Source organism: Hyperolius riggenbachi, chromosome 5, assembly GCF_040937935.1.
Source record: "Hyperolius riggenbachi isolate aHypRig1 chromosome 5, aHypRig1.pri, whole genome shotgun sequence".
Lineage (NCBI taxonomy): Eukaryota > Metazoa > Chordata > Amphibia > Anura > Hyperoliidae > Hyperolius > Hyperolius riggenbachi.
The window spans coordinates 256,718,208-256,734,311 of NC_090650.1; the positions used below are offsets into that span (position 1 = coordinate 256,718,208).

At 45.0% G+C, this 16,104-nt stretch overlaps 1 protein-coding gene across 2 annotated transcripts in view; it reads right to left on the reverse strand.

Moving 5' to 3' along the window:
* The window catches only part of ACD (ACD shelterin complex subunit and telomerase recruitment factor), a 148,812-nt gene extending 132,716 nt beyond the window's left edge, over positions 1–16,096 (reverse strand). For both annotated transcript variants that reach the window (XM_068236821.1, XM_068236820.1), the window contains exons 1-4: positions 15,878–16,096; positions 9,120–9,239; positions 4,186–4,307; positions 709–799 (exon numbers count right to left, since the gene is read on the reverse strand). In XM_068236821.1, coding sequence (XP_068092922.1) covers positions 709–799; positions 4,186–4,307; positions 9,120–9,227 — 321 coding nt within the window. In that variant the 5' untranslated portion in view covers positions 9,228–9,239; positions 15,878–16,096. The remainder of the gene's footprint in view (positions 1–708; positions 800–4,185; positions 4,308–9,119; positions 9,240–15,877) is intronic.
* Positions 16,097–16,104: the final 8 nt, after the last annotated feature.

Sequence of the window (16,104 nt, forward strand, 5' to 3'; positions counted from 1 at the left end):
GTCGCTGCAACAAGCTATGCTTTATGCTGTTCTGACGTCGCTGCAACAAGCTATGCTTTATGCTGCTCTGATGTCGCTGCAACAAGCTATGCTTTATGCTGCTCTGATGTCGCTGCAACAAGCTATGCTTTATGCTGTTCTGACGTCGCTGCAACAAGCTATGCTTTATGCTGCTCTGATGTCGCTGCATCAAGCTATGCTTTATGCTGTACTGATGTCGCTGCAACAAGCTATGCTTTATGCTGCTCTGATGTCGCTGCAACAAGCTATGCTTTATGCTGTACTGATGTCGCTGCAACAAGCTATGCTTTATGCTGCTCTGATGTCGCTGCAACAAGCTATGCTTTATGCTGTATTGATGTCGCTGCAACAAGCTATGCTTTATGCTGTTCTGACGTCGCTGCATCAAGCTATGCTTTATGCTGTTCTGATGTCGCTGCAACAAGCTATGCTTTATGCTGCTCTGACATCGCTGCATCCAGCTATGCTTTATGCTGTACTGATGTCGCTGCAACAAGCTATGCTTTATGCTGCTCTGATGTCATTGCATATTGCATGCTGAGCTTTGTTGCAGCTTTAAAATGATTTCTAATAGACATTTTTCTGTATGCAATTGTGTTATGTAAAAAAAAGTGCCAATGGTTTTGCTCACAAGTGCATGTTATATTATACACTTCAGTTGCAATGACACAGCTTTTGCACACTCACCGGATCTTCATTTGCCTCAAAAGATAGAGTGAATTTTTTAAGGATTATAATCTTGTTCTTGATATGCGCTAAAGTAAAGTGCCCATCTTCCCTGCAAAAATAAAAGCAACAGTCACATTACAGCCAAAAGCCAGGGAAAATATTTCATCTACAGCCACCAACTTCCATGTTAGAGACATGAGGGTCCCAGGGATGGAGAATGAGGGAAAATCTCCCCAGTGAGCACAGAGACAGCTGCACAAATCTAAAATAAAGTGGTTTCAACCCCTTACTTATCTATCCAAAGGAGAAAACAAAACTTTCTCTGAAGCAGAGCTTTTAAAGAGGAATTCCAGTGAAAATAATGTAATACAAAAGTGCTTCATTTTTACAATAATTATGTATTAATGATTTAGTCAGTGTTTGCCCATTGTAAAATCTTTTAAATCCCTGATTTACATTCTGATATTTATTACATGGTGACATTTTTACTGTTGGCAGGTGATGTAGCTGCTGCATGCTTTTTAGCAGTTGGAAACAGCTGTAAACAGCTATTTCCCACAATGCAACAAGGTTCACAGACAGGAAACTGCCAGGAGTATCACGTCCTCAGAGTTTCTTGTGGGAGGGGTTTCACCACAAAATCAGTCATACAGAGCCCCCTGATGGTCTGTTTGTGAAAAGGAATACAATTCTCATGTAAAAGGGGGTATCAGCTGGGATAAAGTTCAATTCTTGGTCGGAGTTTCTCTTTAAGTTTTCAACAAGTGTGTCACATTTTGTTCTAGATAACACAACTACCTTGGTGTATTTTAAGTACCTCTCCAATGGTAAGAACCAAGTGGTGTGTGTCATAGACCGCAAGGCCGGTCTGCGGATGTGGTCAATCGATCAGCGTCAGAAATCCTCTCACACGGTCATTTTGTTCATCACGAAGGGTAACCCGACTTTGCAATTTGATGAACCGACTCACGGAGGGAGCGTTCAGACGCCAACGGACTCGCCTCACACATACAATTCAAAGATCTGCCACCAAGCGTGTTACACAGCCCGCTACTGTAATTATACTAGGACTTCGAGAACGCTCTGTTAACCCTTTGCGGTATGCAGGAATCTGGGTCAGATCGGACTATCTGAGCCGGATTCACGCATACGGGTTATAAATGTATACTTCTATTAAACACAGGGTAGAGAGTTTAGAATAGGTACGATTGTGTGTGTTCAGCAACAGGTCATAACCGCTAAATGATTTTTAAAACGTTTAATAACAAAAATGCATTACATACAGTTATATACACCAATTAACATATACACATAGAGCCACAAAATAAAAAGGAATAAAATCAGAAAATTCTTACTTAGTTAGCTGACCAGTCCATTTGAAGAATGAAAAAAAAGAGTCCAGTTTAAAAGTAGGCATTCATGTTAAGAGTCCTTGAACACAGCATGCGTCGGTTCTCCTTGGAACGCATGCCTGGAGTTTCCTGGTCAATGGAATTTGGAGAACTGGGCAGGTTTGGTCCCGCCCCACTTTTATAGGACCTGAGTTTTGGGGCTGTCACTACCTGGAAAGTAGGTGTGTTTAAGGCAGGGTTATCTCCTGGCAGCCAGGTTTCCACCCCCAGACTCAGAGCAAGAAATGTACCAATTATTAATAATCTGTGTGACTCCGCCCCAGATCGGCGCATCGCAAATCCGAGACTATATTCATAAGCGGCCTGCGACCCTGTATTAAACGAGGCTATACATGCCTATTCTATTGCATTCGCTCTACGCAGGCCGGATAAAGTGGTTTCTCTACTGATTCCTCATAGCCAGAGAATTGCAATTCAGGTGAATGATAGAACTGATTTCTAGCTATCAGGAAATGTCATTTTTGTCTTGCTGTGCCAAACCAATTTTGAATTATTAATAAATTAAAGTTCTTTGTTTGAGTCTATGAGCTTGGAGGGAACTTTTATCTCAGCCAGTTTGAGCTAGTTTCTGGGACATGAGCTGTGTAGCCAAATGGCTCTGCCCAGGGGGGTTGGCCACGTGTGAAATTCTTTCCTGACCTGACACAGGATGTGGGGGTGAGGGGCTGTGCTGTCAGTGGAAGAGAGCAAAGGAAAGATATTTGTGTTATTCTACACAGGACTGACAGTAATTGTGCAGGACCATACGAAAATAATTGGCGATTGCGCACGACTTTCCGTAATGTTCGCCACATCGTGATTTGGGTAAAGGAGGCCAAAGCTCATTAGCTTCGGCTTCCAGGCCAATACCAACCACTTTGGGGATATAGTAAATAGATGTTGGGATAAAACGTTCTACCACCTGACATCTGCTGGTTAGTTTAGAACAGTGGTCCTCAAACTAAGGCCCGTGGGCCGAATGTGGCCCCCCTGAGGCTTTTTTACCGGCCCCCCAAACACAAAATGTATTATAGATGCGGTCAGCTACATTTTTAAATATTGGTGGTTCACATATAGAATGAAGCCAGAAAGCAGCAATCCGCTGGTTTCCAATTAAATTCCACATCAGGTGACACTGTTGACCAATTGGACTGAAGGTTGTCACCTTAGTATGCATCACTGTCTGGCCCGTAAGGACTTCTATGTATTCTCCGGCCCCCCAGCCGTCTGAAGTATGTTGACCCGGCCCTCGACCCAAAAATGTTTGGGGACCCTTGGTTTAGAATGCAGACCATCTGAGTCATGAACTATGTATGCATTGTACACTATGCGTACCACTATCCAAAATGAATATAATTTTCCTCTTCTGGCACTTGGATTTTTTTTCATCAATGCGCACTTCCAGAGACAGAACAAATTGTAATGGTACATACACACCCTTGATGGATGTCGCCCGTCAGGGATTGGGGCCCATCACTGGGCTGCACAAACGCAAAAGTCAGCTATATAGCTGACGACACGCTCTGTTGCTATGCGGAGGGACAACAGAGCAGTGCATGCGTAATGTCATGCAGCTTGTGGGGGAGCAGCGTGCAATAAGGAATCCGCTGTCGCTGAGCTGATCCAACGGTGGATCGCTTGCAGGCTGGGGGGTGGGCACCTCTGTACACACACCTGATTATCTGCCAAGGCGGTTGTTATCGGCGACCTCAGCCGACTCCATGTGCACAAGGCTTAACACAGCACGAGAAGAGGATCTTGCTCACGGAGGTCAAAGGAGACCAGATATAGTAATGTAAATGGGATTAAATAGATGTAATGAATGTGTGGTTGTTTAGAAATGAATACTGTAATTAATTTAGACAAGAATGTGTGTAAATTAATTGATATACAGGGAATGTTCAAGTGGCACTCTGCTTTTAAATCTGTTTGTAGCTCTGCCACCTCAGAAATGGCCAGCTACATGAGCCAAGTAACCGACAGCAAATAACTCTTATGTGCTCTTATGCATAACAGTACAAGGGGAAGGGAGCAGGAAAATGACATGACAGGTGAGCAGCCAGTGAGCTGATAGAGAAATATTGAGCATTATAAATACATGTACCTATCCAGAGTTTCTTCCGCCTCCCTCGTGATGATTGCTCTGATGTAATGCTTCGGATCAGAAATATGTAAAACAGCTCCTGGAAACCGACAATCATTGGAGCGCTCTGGCATTTTCAGGAACTACGGTGGGAAAAACATGAATAACCCATTATATTAATCTACCTGCATTATTAGAAACCTAAAAGGATATGGCTTTTAGTACAATACAGTAAGACACCCCCCCCCCATATGCGGCACAGGTGAGGATTGCCTCATGCTGGATAGGTGTGCTTGCCAGATGCTTAAGAAGTCAAACAAGCAACCTGCCCTAAAATATCACAAACCTCCCCCTTTGCTATCTGCGCGCAGCAGAAGCAACTTACTGAACATCTGGATGCTGTCTTCTATACTTTCTGCACCTCACAGCGGCTTTCTACATCCTCTGTGTGTGGCTCACGTGACACGCCGAGACCCATGCAGATCAGAGGGTCAGTAAGTCACTTCTGCAGCAAACAGCTCTGCAAAAGCTTAATGTTCTGCCCTGTTTTCCGCCTTAGGCATGCCGGTTGGTTGAGACTGCCAGATGCCTGAGTTCTGGCTAACGGGGGTTTTACTGGAAATAAAATCAGTGGGCATAAATAAGTAGACTATTGCTGGGATGGACTGGGATTCAGCTTAAAGCAAAACCTGAAGAAGAAAAAAAAAAAGTACGATATCAGGAATTGTACGCGTAGCACAGATAATGAATAGAACATTAGCAAAGAAACGTCTCATTGTTATTTTCAGTTATATACGGTAGCTTTTTTTTTTTTTTATAACATTGCATCATCCTACCTAATAAAACCCGTGTCCCTGCGTCCTCCTCCTGTGTGCCTGTGTCCGTGCTTTTGCTGAACTGCGCATGCACGGCACGCAGGCCGCCGTTGGGACAGGATGATGACGGGGCCAGGTGTGTGCGTGCACGCTGAATTTAAATTATGGGTAGAAATTGAACAAAATATGGTTGAATTTCCATTACATAATATTCTGTGGTTCTCGCTCCCGTTTAGTAGTTCTCATCCTGCAAGCTTCCTGTTGAGCCACACTATTTCAATATTTAGTAAGCATAGAGATAAATGTCTCCTCTCATCAAACCCTTCCCCGCTTATGCCTATCTTGGACAATTCTGTATTTTTCCAGGGATGTAATAAAAATTGAGAATGTGGAGTAAAGAATTGAATACGGGATCCAGGCAGGTTCTTTGTTAACTGGGGAGGAATGGAGGTCCCTGATGGAGATTAAAGAGACCTACCAGAATCCAGACCTTAAAGAGACTCTGAAGCGAGAATACATTTCGCTTTAGAGCTCATAGTTAGCAGGGGCATATGTGCCCCTGCTAAACCGCCGCTATCGCGCCGCTAAACGGGGGTCCCTTCACCCCCAAACCCACCCCCGCAATAGTTGGTCGTGGAGTTGGTCGTTCCTGGAGGCAGGGCTAACGGCTGCAGCCCTGCCTCCAGTCGCGTCTATCAGCGGCGCATCGCCGCCTCTCCCCCGCCCCTCTCAGTGAAGGAAGACTGAGAGGGGCGGGGAGAGGCGGAGATACGCGCTGACAGACGCGCGTGAGGCCGGGCTGCGGCGGTTAGCCCTGCCCCAACCAGGAAGCGCTCCCCCGTTGCAACGAGGGGATTTGGGGGATCAGGGACCCCCGTTAAGCCGCGGGATAGCGGCGTTTTAGCAGGGGCACACATGCCCCTGCTATCTATGAGGTCTGAAGCGAGATTTATTCTTGCTTCAGACTCTCTTTAACTGGTGGAGACTAATGCAATTTCATCATTTTATACTGCCAGAGGGTAAGAAAGTGGAGTTGTCATATAGAACCTCTATCTCAGCAAGGATACAAGAATCTGGTTTTAAGGTTCTCACGAGATGGTATCTGACCCCAGATAAATTAGAGTAATTTAGAGTAATACATTTGAGTAAGATGTATACAGATATGGATAAAAGATGCTGGAGATGTCAAAGCTATCAGGGAACATTTCTCCATATCTTTTGGGAATGACCAAGGATAAGAGGTTTTTGGTCGGGAGTTAAAGACTACATTATAAAGTTAACATATTTGACTCCATCAGATAACCCCGCCTTCTTCCTATTGCACCACAATGAATGGGGTATAGGGAGATCTAGACATTCCATGTGTTGCCATTTGTTAAATGCGGCCATGATCCTAATTGGAAGACATTGGAAGTCACATCTGGCTCCCTCTATGACGAAGTGGTTTCAGGTGATTTTACATACTCAACGTATGGAGAGGCTAACCCAGGCATGGGAAAACTCGGCCCTCCAGCTGTTACGGAACTACAAGTCCCACAATGCATTTGCCTTTATGAGTCATGACTGTGGCTGTCAGACTCCTGCAATGCATTGTAGGACTTGTAGTTCCTTAACAGCTGGAGGGCCAAGTTTGCCCATGCCTGGGCTAACCTATTATATAAAGGGTAAGTAAGAAGTATTCAAACAAATTTGGGAAAGATGGAATAAATTCACCTTAACTGAGGAATACATGTGCGTAATCAGCCACTGATGGAGTATTCGACCGTGGACTTGGAGGGAAGAGACATTTTTTACAATGGGCTGCCTATTGGGGGGAATTGGACATTGGGTATGAGGAAGGTACGAGGGCCTAGGTTTCTACTACTGTGGTGTTTTGTTTGTGTTGTTGACTGACTCTGAATGGTAGGGTGGTAGGGTGATTGGAATTATTAGAACTGAGAAACGGGAATGAGGTTTATTAAAAAATCTAAGAGATTTGAGATATTTTAGGAATATGGAGGTTGGCTCACGCTTAGTACTATCCCTTACGCTTCGATGGTCAATGTAGATCACCGGAGCGTTGACACGGATATACGTACGAGGTGCATGTGCGCTGTGATATATGCAACTGCTGTCGAGTATGTAGAACGTGTAGCTTGGATATTAATCACTTGGTGGGTCTCACTTTATTAAAATGAGCGCTACGGATGTGATCTGTTTTGGACCATGGAATCTTGTCAGCTGACAGGTGGTCATAGATATGACAGCAGGTGCGAAGCAAGCGTGAGCTAGCTTGAGGGCCGAAGAAGAAAATAGAATATGCTCCAACGAGGAAAAAGGATGGGAATATGCTATTTAGATAGTTAGACGTGGGTTGTATAGTAAGAATTTGTGATCTTCCTGATGCCTGCTATTGAAGACCCCTGAGCGGAGCATTGGACAGCATACAAGACTCATTTTGTATGTTCACCTCCTTTCCTTGTTTATTTTTAATGTGACTTAGGGAGCGATAATGGAATTGTATTATATGATGGGACATTTTTTTTAATAAATAAAGAACTTAAAAAAAGGGGGAAAAAAAAAAAGAAAGAAAAAGAAATCACACAGTCTTTTAAGCTATAAAACTAAGCAAAAATAATGACCTTTGAACTTTCCTGCAAAAAATCTTATCTCAAACTGTCTCTCACTGTTTCTCTGCGGTGTAAATGTTTCAGAAAACAAGACTGTGGGCCATATGCAATTCACTTTTTCTCCCGAGTTTTCTCCCAGGTGATATTTTTAAACTTGTCAATAAAATACCCTTTAAATCACCAGCAAACAAAAATATGCTCAAAATAATTTTGATGGTACTTTTTCACCTACTTTTTGGTACTTTTTTCATTGCAAAGTGCTGAAAATTATTCTAAATTCAAAGATGAAAAATTATCTCCTAGGAGAAAACACAGGTGAAAAAAAGAAATGCATATGGGTCTGTATCTGTTGGGTCAAAGAACTCACAGAAGCTCTTTTACATAGATAACAACCAACTTTTTTTTTTAACTCTTCTTGTACTGGAAAACATGAGACTTTTTCTTTGCTACTAATGTTCTATTTCTTAGCTGTAATACACATACAATTCATTATCTCATAATCTTCGCTTTAGGTTTGCTTTATAGACCACAGGGCTGTGGAGTCGGAGTTGGAGCAATTTTGGGTTCCTGAAGTCGGAGCAATTTGCGGTACCTGGAGTCGGAGTCGGTGGTTTCATAAACTGAAAAGTCGGAGTCAGATGATATTTGTACCAAATCCACAACCCTGGTAAATATTAGACTAAGGCCTCTTTCCCACCAAGACGTTGCGTTTTAGGGGACGTTAAGGTCGCATAATGTGCCCCTAACGCAACGCGTGATGGTGTTGAAGTTGGACGTCAGATTGAGCTGCGTTATGCGGCTCTCAAAGCAGCTGCTCCAGGTTAGTCATAGGAAGTCCGGATCTTTTTAAGGATTCGGATCATTCGAATTGGATCATTGAAAAGATCTGGATCTTTGAACCAAATCATTTTACTAGGGAAGCAGGCTGGGGGTGAAATGACTAGCAGGACAGGACTTTCCCTGCACTGTACATTCTGTATGTTCCTGTTTCTTCCAGACATCCACTGCGAACCGAATCTTTCATTGTGATGATCCGGATGATTTGACTCACAAAAAAGTTCCGGATCAAATAAACGATTCGTTCATGATCCAGACAACACTACAGTCCCACCACGAGTCACCACAGTGCATTGAATATTATTTAACCATGTGGCTAGTCACTGAGCATGTGCAAACAATCCAACACAGCTCTATAGGAGTATAATGTACAGCATGCTGCACTTTCATTTAACGTGCAGCGTTATACCCTACCACAATCTGGGCACTGTGAACAGCAGATTAATTTTTCATTGCTGTGAGTTAGGCTGCGGTACTGGCTGCTGTAACGTGGGACTTTAACGTCCCACTATGAGACCAGCCTAAGGAGTCGGCGCAATTTTGGGTACCTGGAATCGGAGTCGGATGATTTTTGTACCGACTCCACAGCCCTGATAGACCATGAAAACCCTAAGTTAAAAAAAATACATAGAAGAGCTGGTGCTGACTTGTTCAGTATTGTCCTGTATGACTCACTGCTATACAAAGAGCTTACCTCAACCACTTGAGCAGGTACTGCCTTAGGAGTGAAAGGCTCTCCTTTATATTTTGCAATAGCATCAATTATCCATGGATATCCAACAGTGGACCTGTGTGTCTTCATTTTTAAATCTTCCTGTTTACAAAAATGTGAAATTAAAGCTAAACAGAATAGACTGTTAAAATAAGGTGCTGATCAATAGTATGTAATAGGCAAACTATAAACTGCATATCTTTATGTAGTTAGAATAAGAAAGTAGCAGGTTTTTTTCAAAAATTAAGAAAAAAAGAAAACTGAAGCCAGGCTGATTCTAAATAGGACTTGGACTGTGCATACGCATACTGATATCATCTCCAGGGTCACTACAAAGTTTCACACACTGACGCACAGGTGTCACCTGACATTGTTGGTCTCCCGTTTAATGACTGTACCATTTTACTGGTTTTGCCTGACCAATATCATAGACCTCACAGGCCATCTCCCTCTCCTCCTCCCCTCACCACAGAACAGAGCAATCTGCTGGGAAAACCCTACATTCAGCAGCGGTGAACCTATGGCAGGTGTGCCAGAGGTGGCACTCCGAGCCCTTTCTTTGCAATATTGCAGAGGTGGTGTTGGTGGGGGGGGGGGGGGTGTTCATTATTAAAATAAATAATTCCCCCCTTACTCCCCCTCCAAACACTACAAATACATTATATTACAGTGCAGAGAGGCTGGCAGGTGAAAAGAAGACTATATTTTCACCTGCCTCCTCACTGCACATTCATACCTACTTGTTCCCCTCCCGACAGTTAATTTATAGTTCCGGGTGAGAGTGGCAGCAGAGACAGAGACGCACATGAGCACTGGCCCCATCCTTCTCACAGTGAAGAGCAGGCCAGGATGGTGACAATTTGAAAATTGTTTTTATTGAAAATGTTCAGGTTTAACAAAACATATCAAACATAAACAAAACAACCCTGAGCTCCAGCACACACAGGTGAGGAGACAGGGGAGAGAAACACCACAAGAAAGGATGCATAATAATTTTACACGTCACATATTATTACAATGAGAAAGGACACCATTGGAATCCGGAAATAGCAAACTGTAGATCCAGTTTAGTCCATTTCTTATCTTAAATATAAAGCAATTAGGAGCCAAAAACAGTACCAACTGTCTAATCAGGGTCATGTCAAAAGCGGGTAGTCATGTCTTAGTGAAAGGGAGGTCTCCAATTGTATCACGTGGAAACCTAAATGACTAGAGTGTACAGTCTGCTCAGCAACAATTAGGATGGTGACTATTTGAACAGGAGCCTCCAGGAGAGCCATCGAGAGGTGAAGAGTGGTAAGTGTGCATCCAGTCCCTGCACTTACCCTCCCGCCCAGCAGCACTATGAAATCTACCATCCCTTTTGCCCAACCAGCAGCATGTACCTAACCACCTTCCAGACCTACCTACCGCCCACCAGCAGCATGTACCTACCCCTACCTTACCTTCTGCCCACTGCAGCTACCTACCCTTCCAACCACCTGCAGCTACCTAGCATACATACAGTGGTTTGCAAAAGTATTCGGCCTCCTTGAAGTTTTCCACATTTTGTCATGTTACTGCCACAAACATGAATCAATTTTATTGGAATTCCACGTGAAAGACCAATACAAAGTGGTGTACGCGTGAGAAGTGGAACAAAAATCATACGATTCCAAACATTTTCTCTACAAATAAATAACTGAAAAGTGGGGTGTAAGTAATTATTCAGCCCCATTTGGTCTGAGTGCAGTCAGTTTCCCATAGACATTGCCTGATGAGTGCTAATGACTAAATAGAGTGCACCTGTGTGTAATCTAATGTCAGTACAAATACAGCTGCTCTGTGACACCCTCAGAGGTTGTCTAAGAGAATATTGGGAACAACAACACCATGAAGTCCAAAGAACACACCAGACAGGTTAGGGATAAAGTTATTGAGAAATTTAAAGCAGGCTTAGGCTACAAAAAGATTTCCAAAGCCTTGACCATCCCACGGAGCACTGTTCAAGCGATCATTAAGAAATGGAAGGAGTATGGCACAACTGTAAACCTACCAAGACAAGGCCGTCCACCTAAACTCACAGGCCGAACAAGGAGAGCGCTGATCAGAAATGCAGTCAAGAGGCCCATGGTGACTCTGGACGAGCTGCAGAGATCTACAGCTCAGGTGGCGGAATCTGTCTATAGGACAACTATTAGTTGTGCACTGTGCAAGTTGGCTCTTATGGAAGAGTGGCAAGAAGAAAGCCATTGCTAACAGAAAAGCATAAGAAGTCCCGTTTGCAGTTTGCCACAAGCCATGTGGGGGACACAGCAAACATGTGGGAGAAGGTGCTCTGGTCAGATGAGACCAAAATTGAACTTTTTGGCCAAAACGCAAAATGCTATGTGTGGCGAAAAACTAACACTGCACATCACTCTGAACACACCATCCCCACTGTCAAATAGGGTGGTGGCAGCATCATGCTCGGGGGTTGCTTATCTTCCGCAGGGGCAGGGAAAGTGGTCAGAGTTGATGGCAAGTTGGATGGAGCCAAATACAAGGCAATTTTGGAAGAAAACCTCTTGGAGTCTGCAAAAGACTTGAGACTGGGGCAGAGGTTCACCTTCCAGCAGGACAATGACCCTAAACATAAAGTCAGGGCAACAATGGAATGGTTTAAAACAAAACATATCCATGTGTTAGAATGGCCCAGTCAAAGTCCAGATCTAAATTCAATCGAGAATCTGTGGTAAGATCTGAAAACTGCTGTTCACAAACGCTGTCTATCTAATCTGACTGAGCTGGAGCTGTTTTGCAAAGACAAATGGGCAAGGATTTCAGTCTCTAGATGTGCAAAGCTGGTAGAGACATACCCTAAAAGACTGGCAGCTGTAATTGCAGCAAAAGGTGGTTCTACAAAGTATTGACTCAGGGGACCGAATAATTACATACACCCCACTTTGCAGTTATTTATTTGTAAAAAATGTTTGGAATGATGTATGATTTTCGTTCCACTTCTCACATGTACACCACTTTGTATTGGTCTTTCACATAAAATTCCAATACGATTGATGCATGTTTGTGGCAGTAATATGACAAAATGTGGAAAACTTCAAGGGGGCCAAATACTTTTGCAAACCACTGTATGGCTGCCCAGGCATAGCTACCTACTGTCCCCGCCAGCCTATCCTGCTGCAGCTACCTAATCGCAGTCTCCCACACCTAAATTGCAACTAACTACCTTCCATACAACCCGCCCAGCAACAGCTACCTATGCTCCCTACTGCTATGCTCCAGCTACCTACCTATTGCCCGGCTGCAGCTACCTTACCTACCTATACTCTTTCCTGTCCTGCAGCAACTACCTAATCTCTCTACCTACCCTTCCTCCCAGTCACAGCTACCTGACCTTCATCTATACCTACTTCCTCCCACCAACCACAACTACTTAACCTGAATACCAATCTCCTGGCCCAGCTACCTTACCTACCTACCCTTTCTCCTGTCCTGCAGCAGCTACCAAATTCCTCTACCTACCCTCCCCACCTCCCAGCTGCAGCTACTTACCCACCCTACTTACCTCCTGAAAAGGCTGAGTGGTTCAGCCAGGGTAGCATATATATGGGAGAGCTGTGGATCATGTTCAGGAAGATGCAAATAACTTACAGATACAGAATTATGCAAACATTGTTATGCAAATGCATGCAGCTTGAAGATGGACCAATCCAATGAAGCCAAAGATTTTATTGGTTTATTTTCCACCTCCATAAATTGGCATAAAAGTAGCCATACATCAGGCTACTTTGTGGTCGATTGACCATCCGATTCAAATATTATCATCAGAATCAGATGAAAATTGGTGCCGCCAAATGCATGTCCGATTGACAATGCGACCAATTTCGTCTAGAAATTGGTTGCATATATTACGGTGACCATACGTCCCGCTTTACCCGGGACACGTCCCGCCTTCGGGGGGCGCTATCCCAGGCTGCATGAGGTCCCGGGAAACGTCCCGCTTTTAGCAGCGGGACGTCCCGGCCTCGGGACTCTGGCCACCGTACAATGAACTAGCCGCAGCGTCTCCTAGTCGCTGCGCTAGTTCATTCCCCGCATCCCCGCTCCAGCCTGCATTGTCCTCCTCCGGCAGGCACAGGCAGAGCAGGGCTACGGGAAGATGGCGTCCAGAGGCGGAGCCCTGTACTGGAGACTATTTGTGTCTCCAGTACAGGGCTTCGCCTCCGGACGCCATCTTGCCGTAGCCCTGCTCTGCCTGAGTGCCTGTGAGCCCGGGGAGCTGCGCACACACACTAGAGGCCGGCCGGCTGGCTGACTGACTTATGTCAGGTATGTAAATGCTTTTTTTTTTCCAGGTGAAATGTTTGCCCCCATTGCGTTCATTTTGTGCTGACATGTTTGCCCCCATTGCGTACATTTTTGCTGACATGTTTGCCCCCATTGCGTTCATTTTGTATTGACATGTTGCCCGCAGTGCGTTTATTTTGTACGGACATATTTGCCCCCATTGCGTTAATTTTTTACTGACATGTTTGCCCCCATTGCGTTCATTTTTTACTGACATGTTTGCCCCCATTGCGTTCATTTTTTACTGACATGTTTGCCCGCAGTGCGTTTATTTTGTACTGACATGTTTGCCTCCATTGCGTTTATTTTGTACTGACATGTTTGCCCGCAGTGCGTTTATTTTGTACTGACATGTTTGCCCGCAGTGCGTTTATTTTGTACTGACATGTTTGCCCGCAGTGCGTTTATTTTGTACTGACATGTTTGCCTCCATTGCGTTTATTTTGTACTGACATGTTTGCCTCCATTGCGTTTATTTTGTACTGACATGTTTGCCCGCAGTGCGTTTATTTTGTGCTGACATGTTGCCCGCAATGCGTTTATGTTGTGCTGAAATATTGCCCGCAATGCGTTTATGTTGTGCTGACATGTTTGCCCCCATTGCGCTTATGTTGTACTGACATGTTTGCCCCCATTGCGTTTATTTTGTACCCGCAATGCGTTTATGTTGTGCTGAAATATTGCCCGCAATGCGTTTATGTTGTGCTGACATGTTTGCCCCCATTGCGCTTATGTTGTACTGACATGTTTGCCCCCATTGCGTTTATTTTGTACTGACATGTTTGCCCCCATTGCGTTTATTTTGTGCTGAAATGTTGCCTGCAATGCGTTTATTTTGTGCTGACATGTTGCCCATTGCGTTTATTTTGTGGTGTCTGGGGTAACTGTTGCTGCATTTATTATTTAACCACCTTAGCGGTATGGACGAGCTCAGCTCGTCCATTACCGCCAGAGGGTGCCGCTCAGGCCCTGCTGGGCCGATTTTGATCAAATAAAGTGCAGCACACGCAGCCGGCACTTTGCCAGCCGCGTGTGCTGCCTGATCGCCGGCGCTCTGCGGCGATCCGCCTCGAGCAGCGGTGAAAGAGGGTCCCGACAGCCGCCTGAGCCCTGCGCAGCCGGAACAAATAGTTCCGGCCAGCGCTAAGGGCTGGATCGGAGGCGGCTGACGTCAGGACGTCGGCTGACGTCCATGACGTCACTCCGCTCGTCGCCATGGCGACGAAGTAAGCAAAACACGGAAGGCCGCTCATTGCGGCCTTCCGTGTTACTTTTGGCCGCCGGAGGCGATCAGAAGAACGCCTCCGGAGCGCCCTCTAGTGGGCTTTCATGCAGCCAACTTATTTAAAAAAAAACCTCCCGCAGCCGCCCTGGCGATCTTAATAGAACGCCAGGGTGGTTAATGGTCATAGTTGGCTGTGTTTGCTGCTTTGGAGTTATGGTATACTATTAAATAGCATCACAGTTTCTGCACACCCATGATGCGAATCCTCGTTTGACCACATCACGGCGTAAACACTGCTTTCTTATGCCTCGCTGTTGCATCATTACGTTAGCTCCGCCCATAGAATGTTATGGCCACGCCCATTTTTCGGCACGGCAGGCAAATTTTTCGCCTCTGCGCCCTATTTTTCTGCGCCCCCCCCCCCCCCCCCCCCAATCCTGTCCTAGGTTGAGCCTACAAAAATCTGGTCACTCTACATATATCGGTCAGACATGCTGCAAGATGTCGGGTTGTCATGGTTGATTGGATGCGCGGCTGTAACGGTGAGCAATATTGGGACGAGCGACAAAACCCTTTGCGCTGTTCCCCTAATGTATGCATTTATACATTAGCTGTCCTGTGTTGCAGTGCCCGTCCGTCTGAATCAACCGATCTTCCGTTAGCCCCATACACGCTAGCGGCGCATAGCACGCTGGTGTGTGACGTCACATGCGACGACGGTGGAGTGTGTGCGACTATAGAAGAGCTGCAGATTCAGAAGACAAGACAGGTAATGCATAAATACACACATTTATAAATTAGGGGAACAGCGGTAGGCTTGGCAGATTGCTGATAGATTTCATGCTGAAATTGTTCAGGCATCAGTCTGCGGAGTATGGTAAGCCCACAGATCTCTCTCTAATCAGATTCGATCAGAGAGAGATTTGTCTCTTGATCAAATCTGTCCATCATCGCTAGATGTATGGTTAACTTTATTCTGTATTAAATAGGAATTAATTGCATCTCACTGGCCTTCCCAATGGTTGCCGTGTCTGTGCATAATCACACATCATACACCTGGAGAAAATGCCTTTTAATGTACTGTATGTGCAATTATATAAGTTTCATACTTCAACGACTCCAAAATCTGAACAAAATGTTATTGTGGTAAAATAATCTTCAATGTGGATCAATCGGCACATCAATATACCTGCAGCACCTCCGTCGTCACTGTAATCAGGCTTCCCCAGTCCCATCAGACAGCACGCCATGCGAAGCACACAGGGTTTCCCGCCTCAACATCACTATCAGCGTACCCCACAGAGCGGTGCACCACCACTTTTAGCAACACAAAACTTCAGATCACAGGCTGCTGCAAGTCGGGCTTCTTCATGCCCACACCAAACATGGCGGCACTAGGCTCAGAGGAGCCAAGAG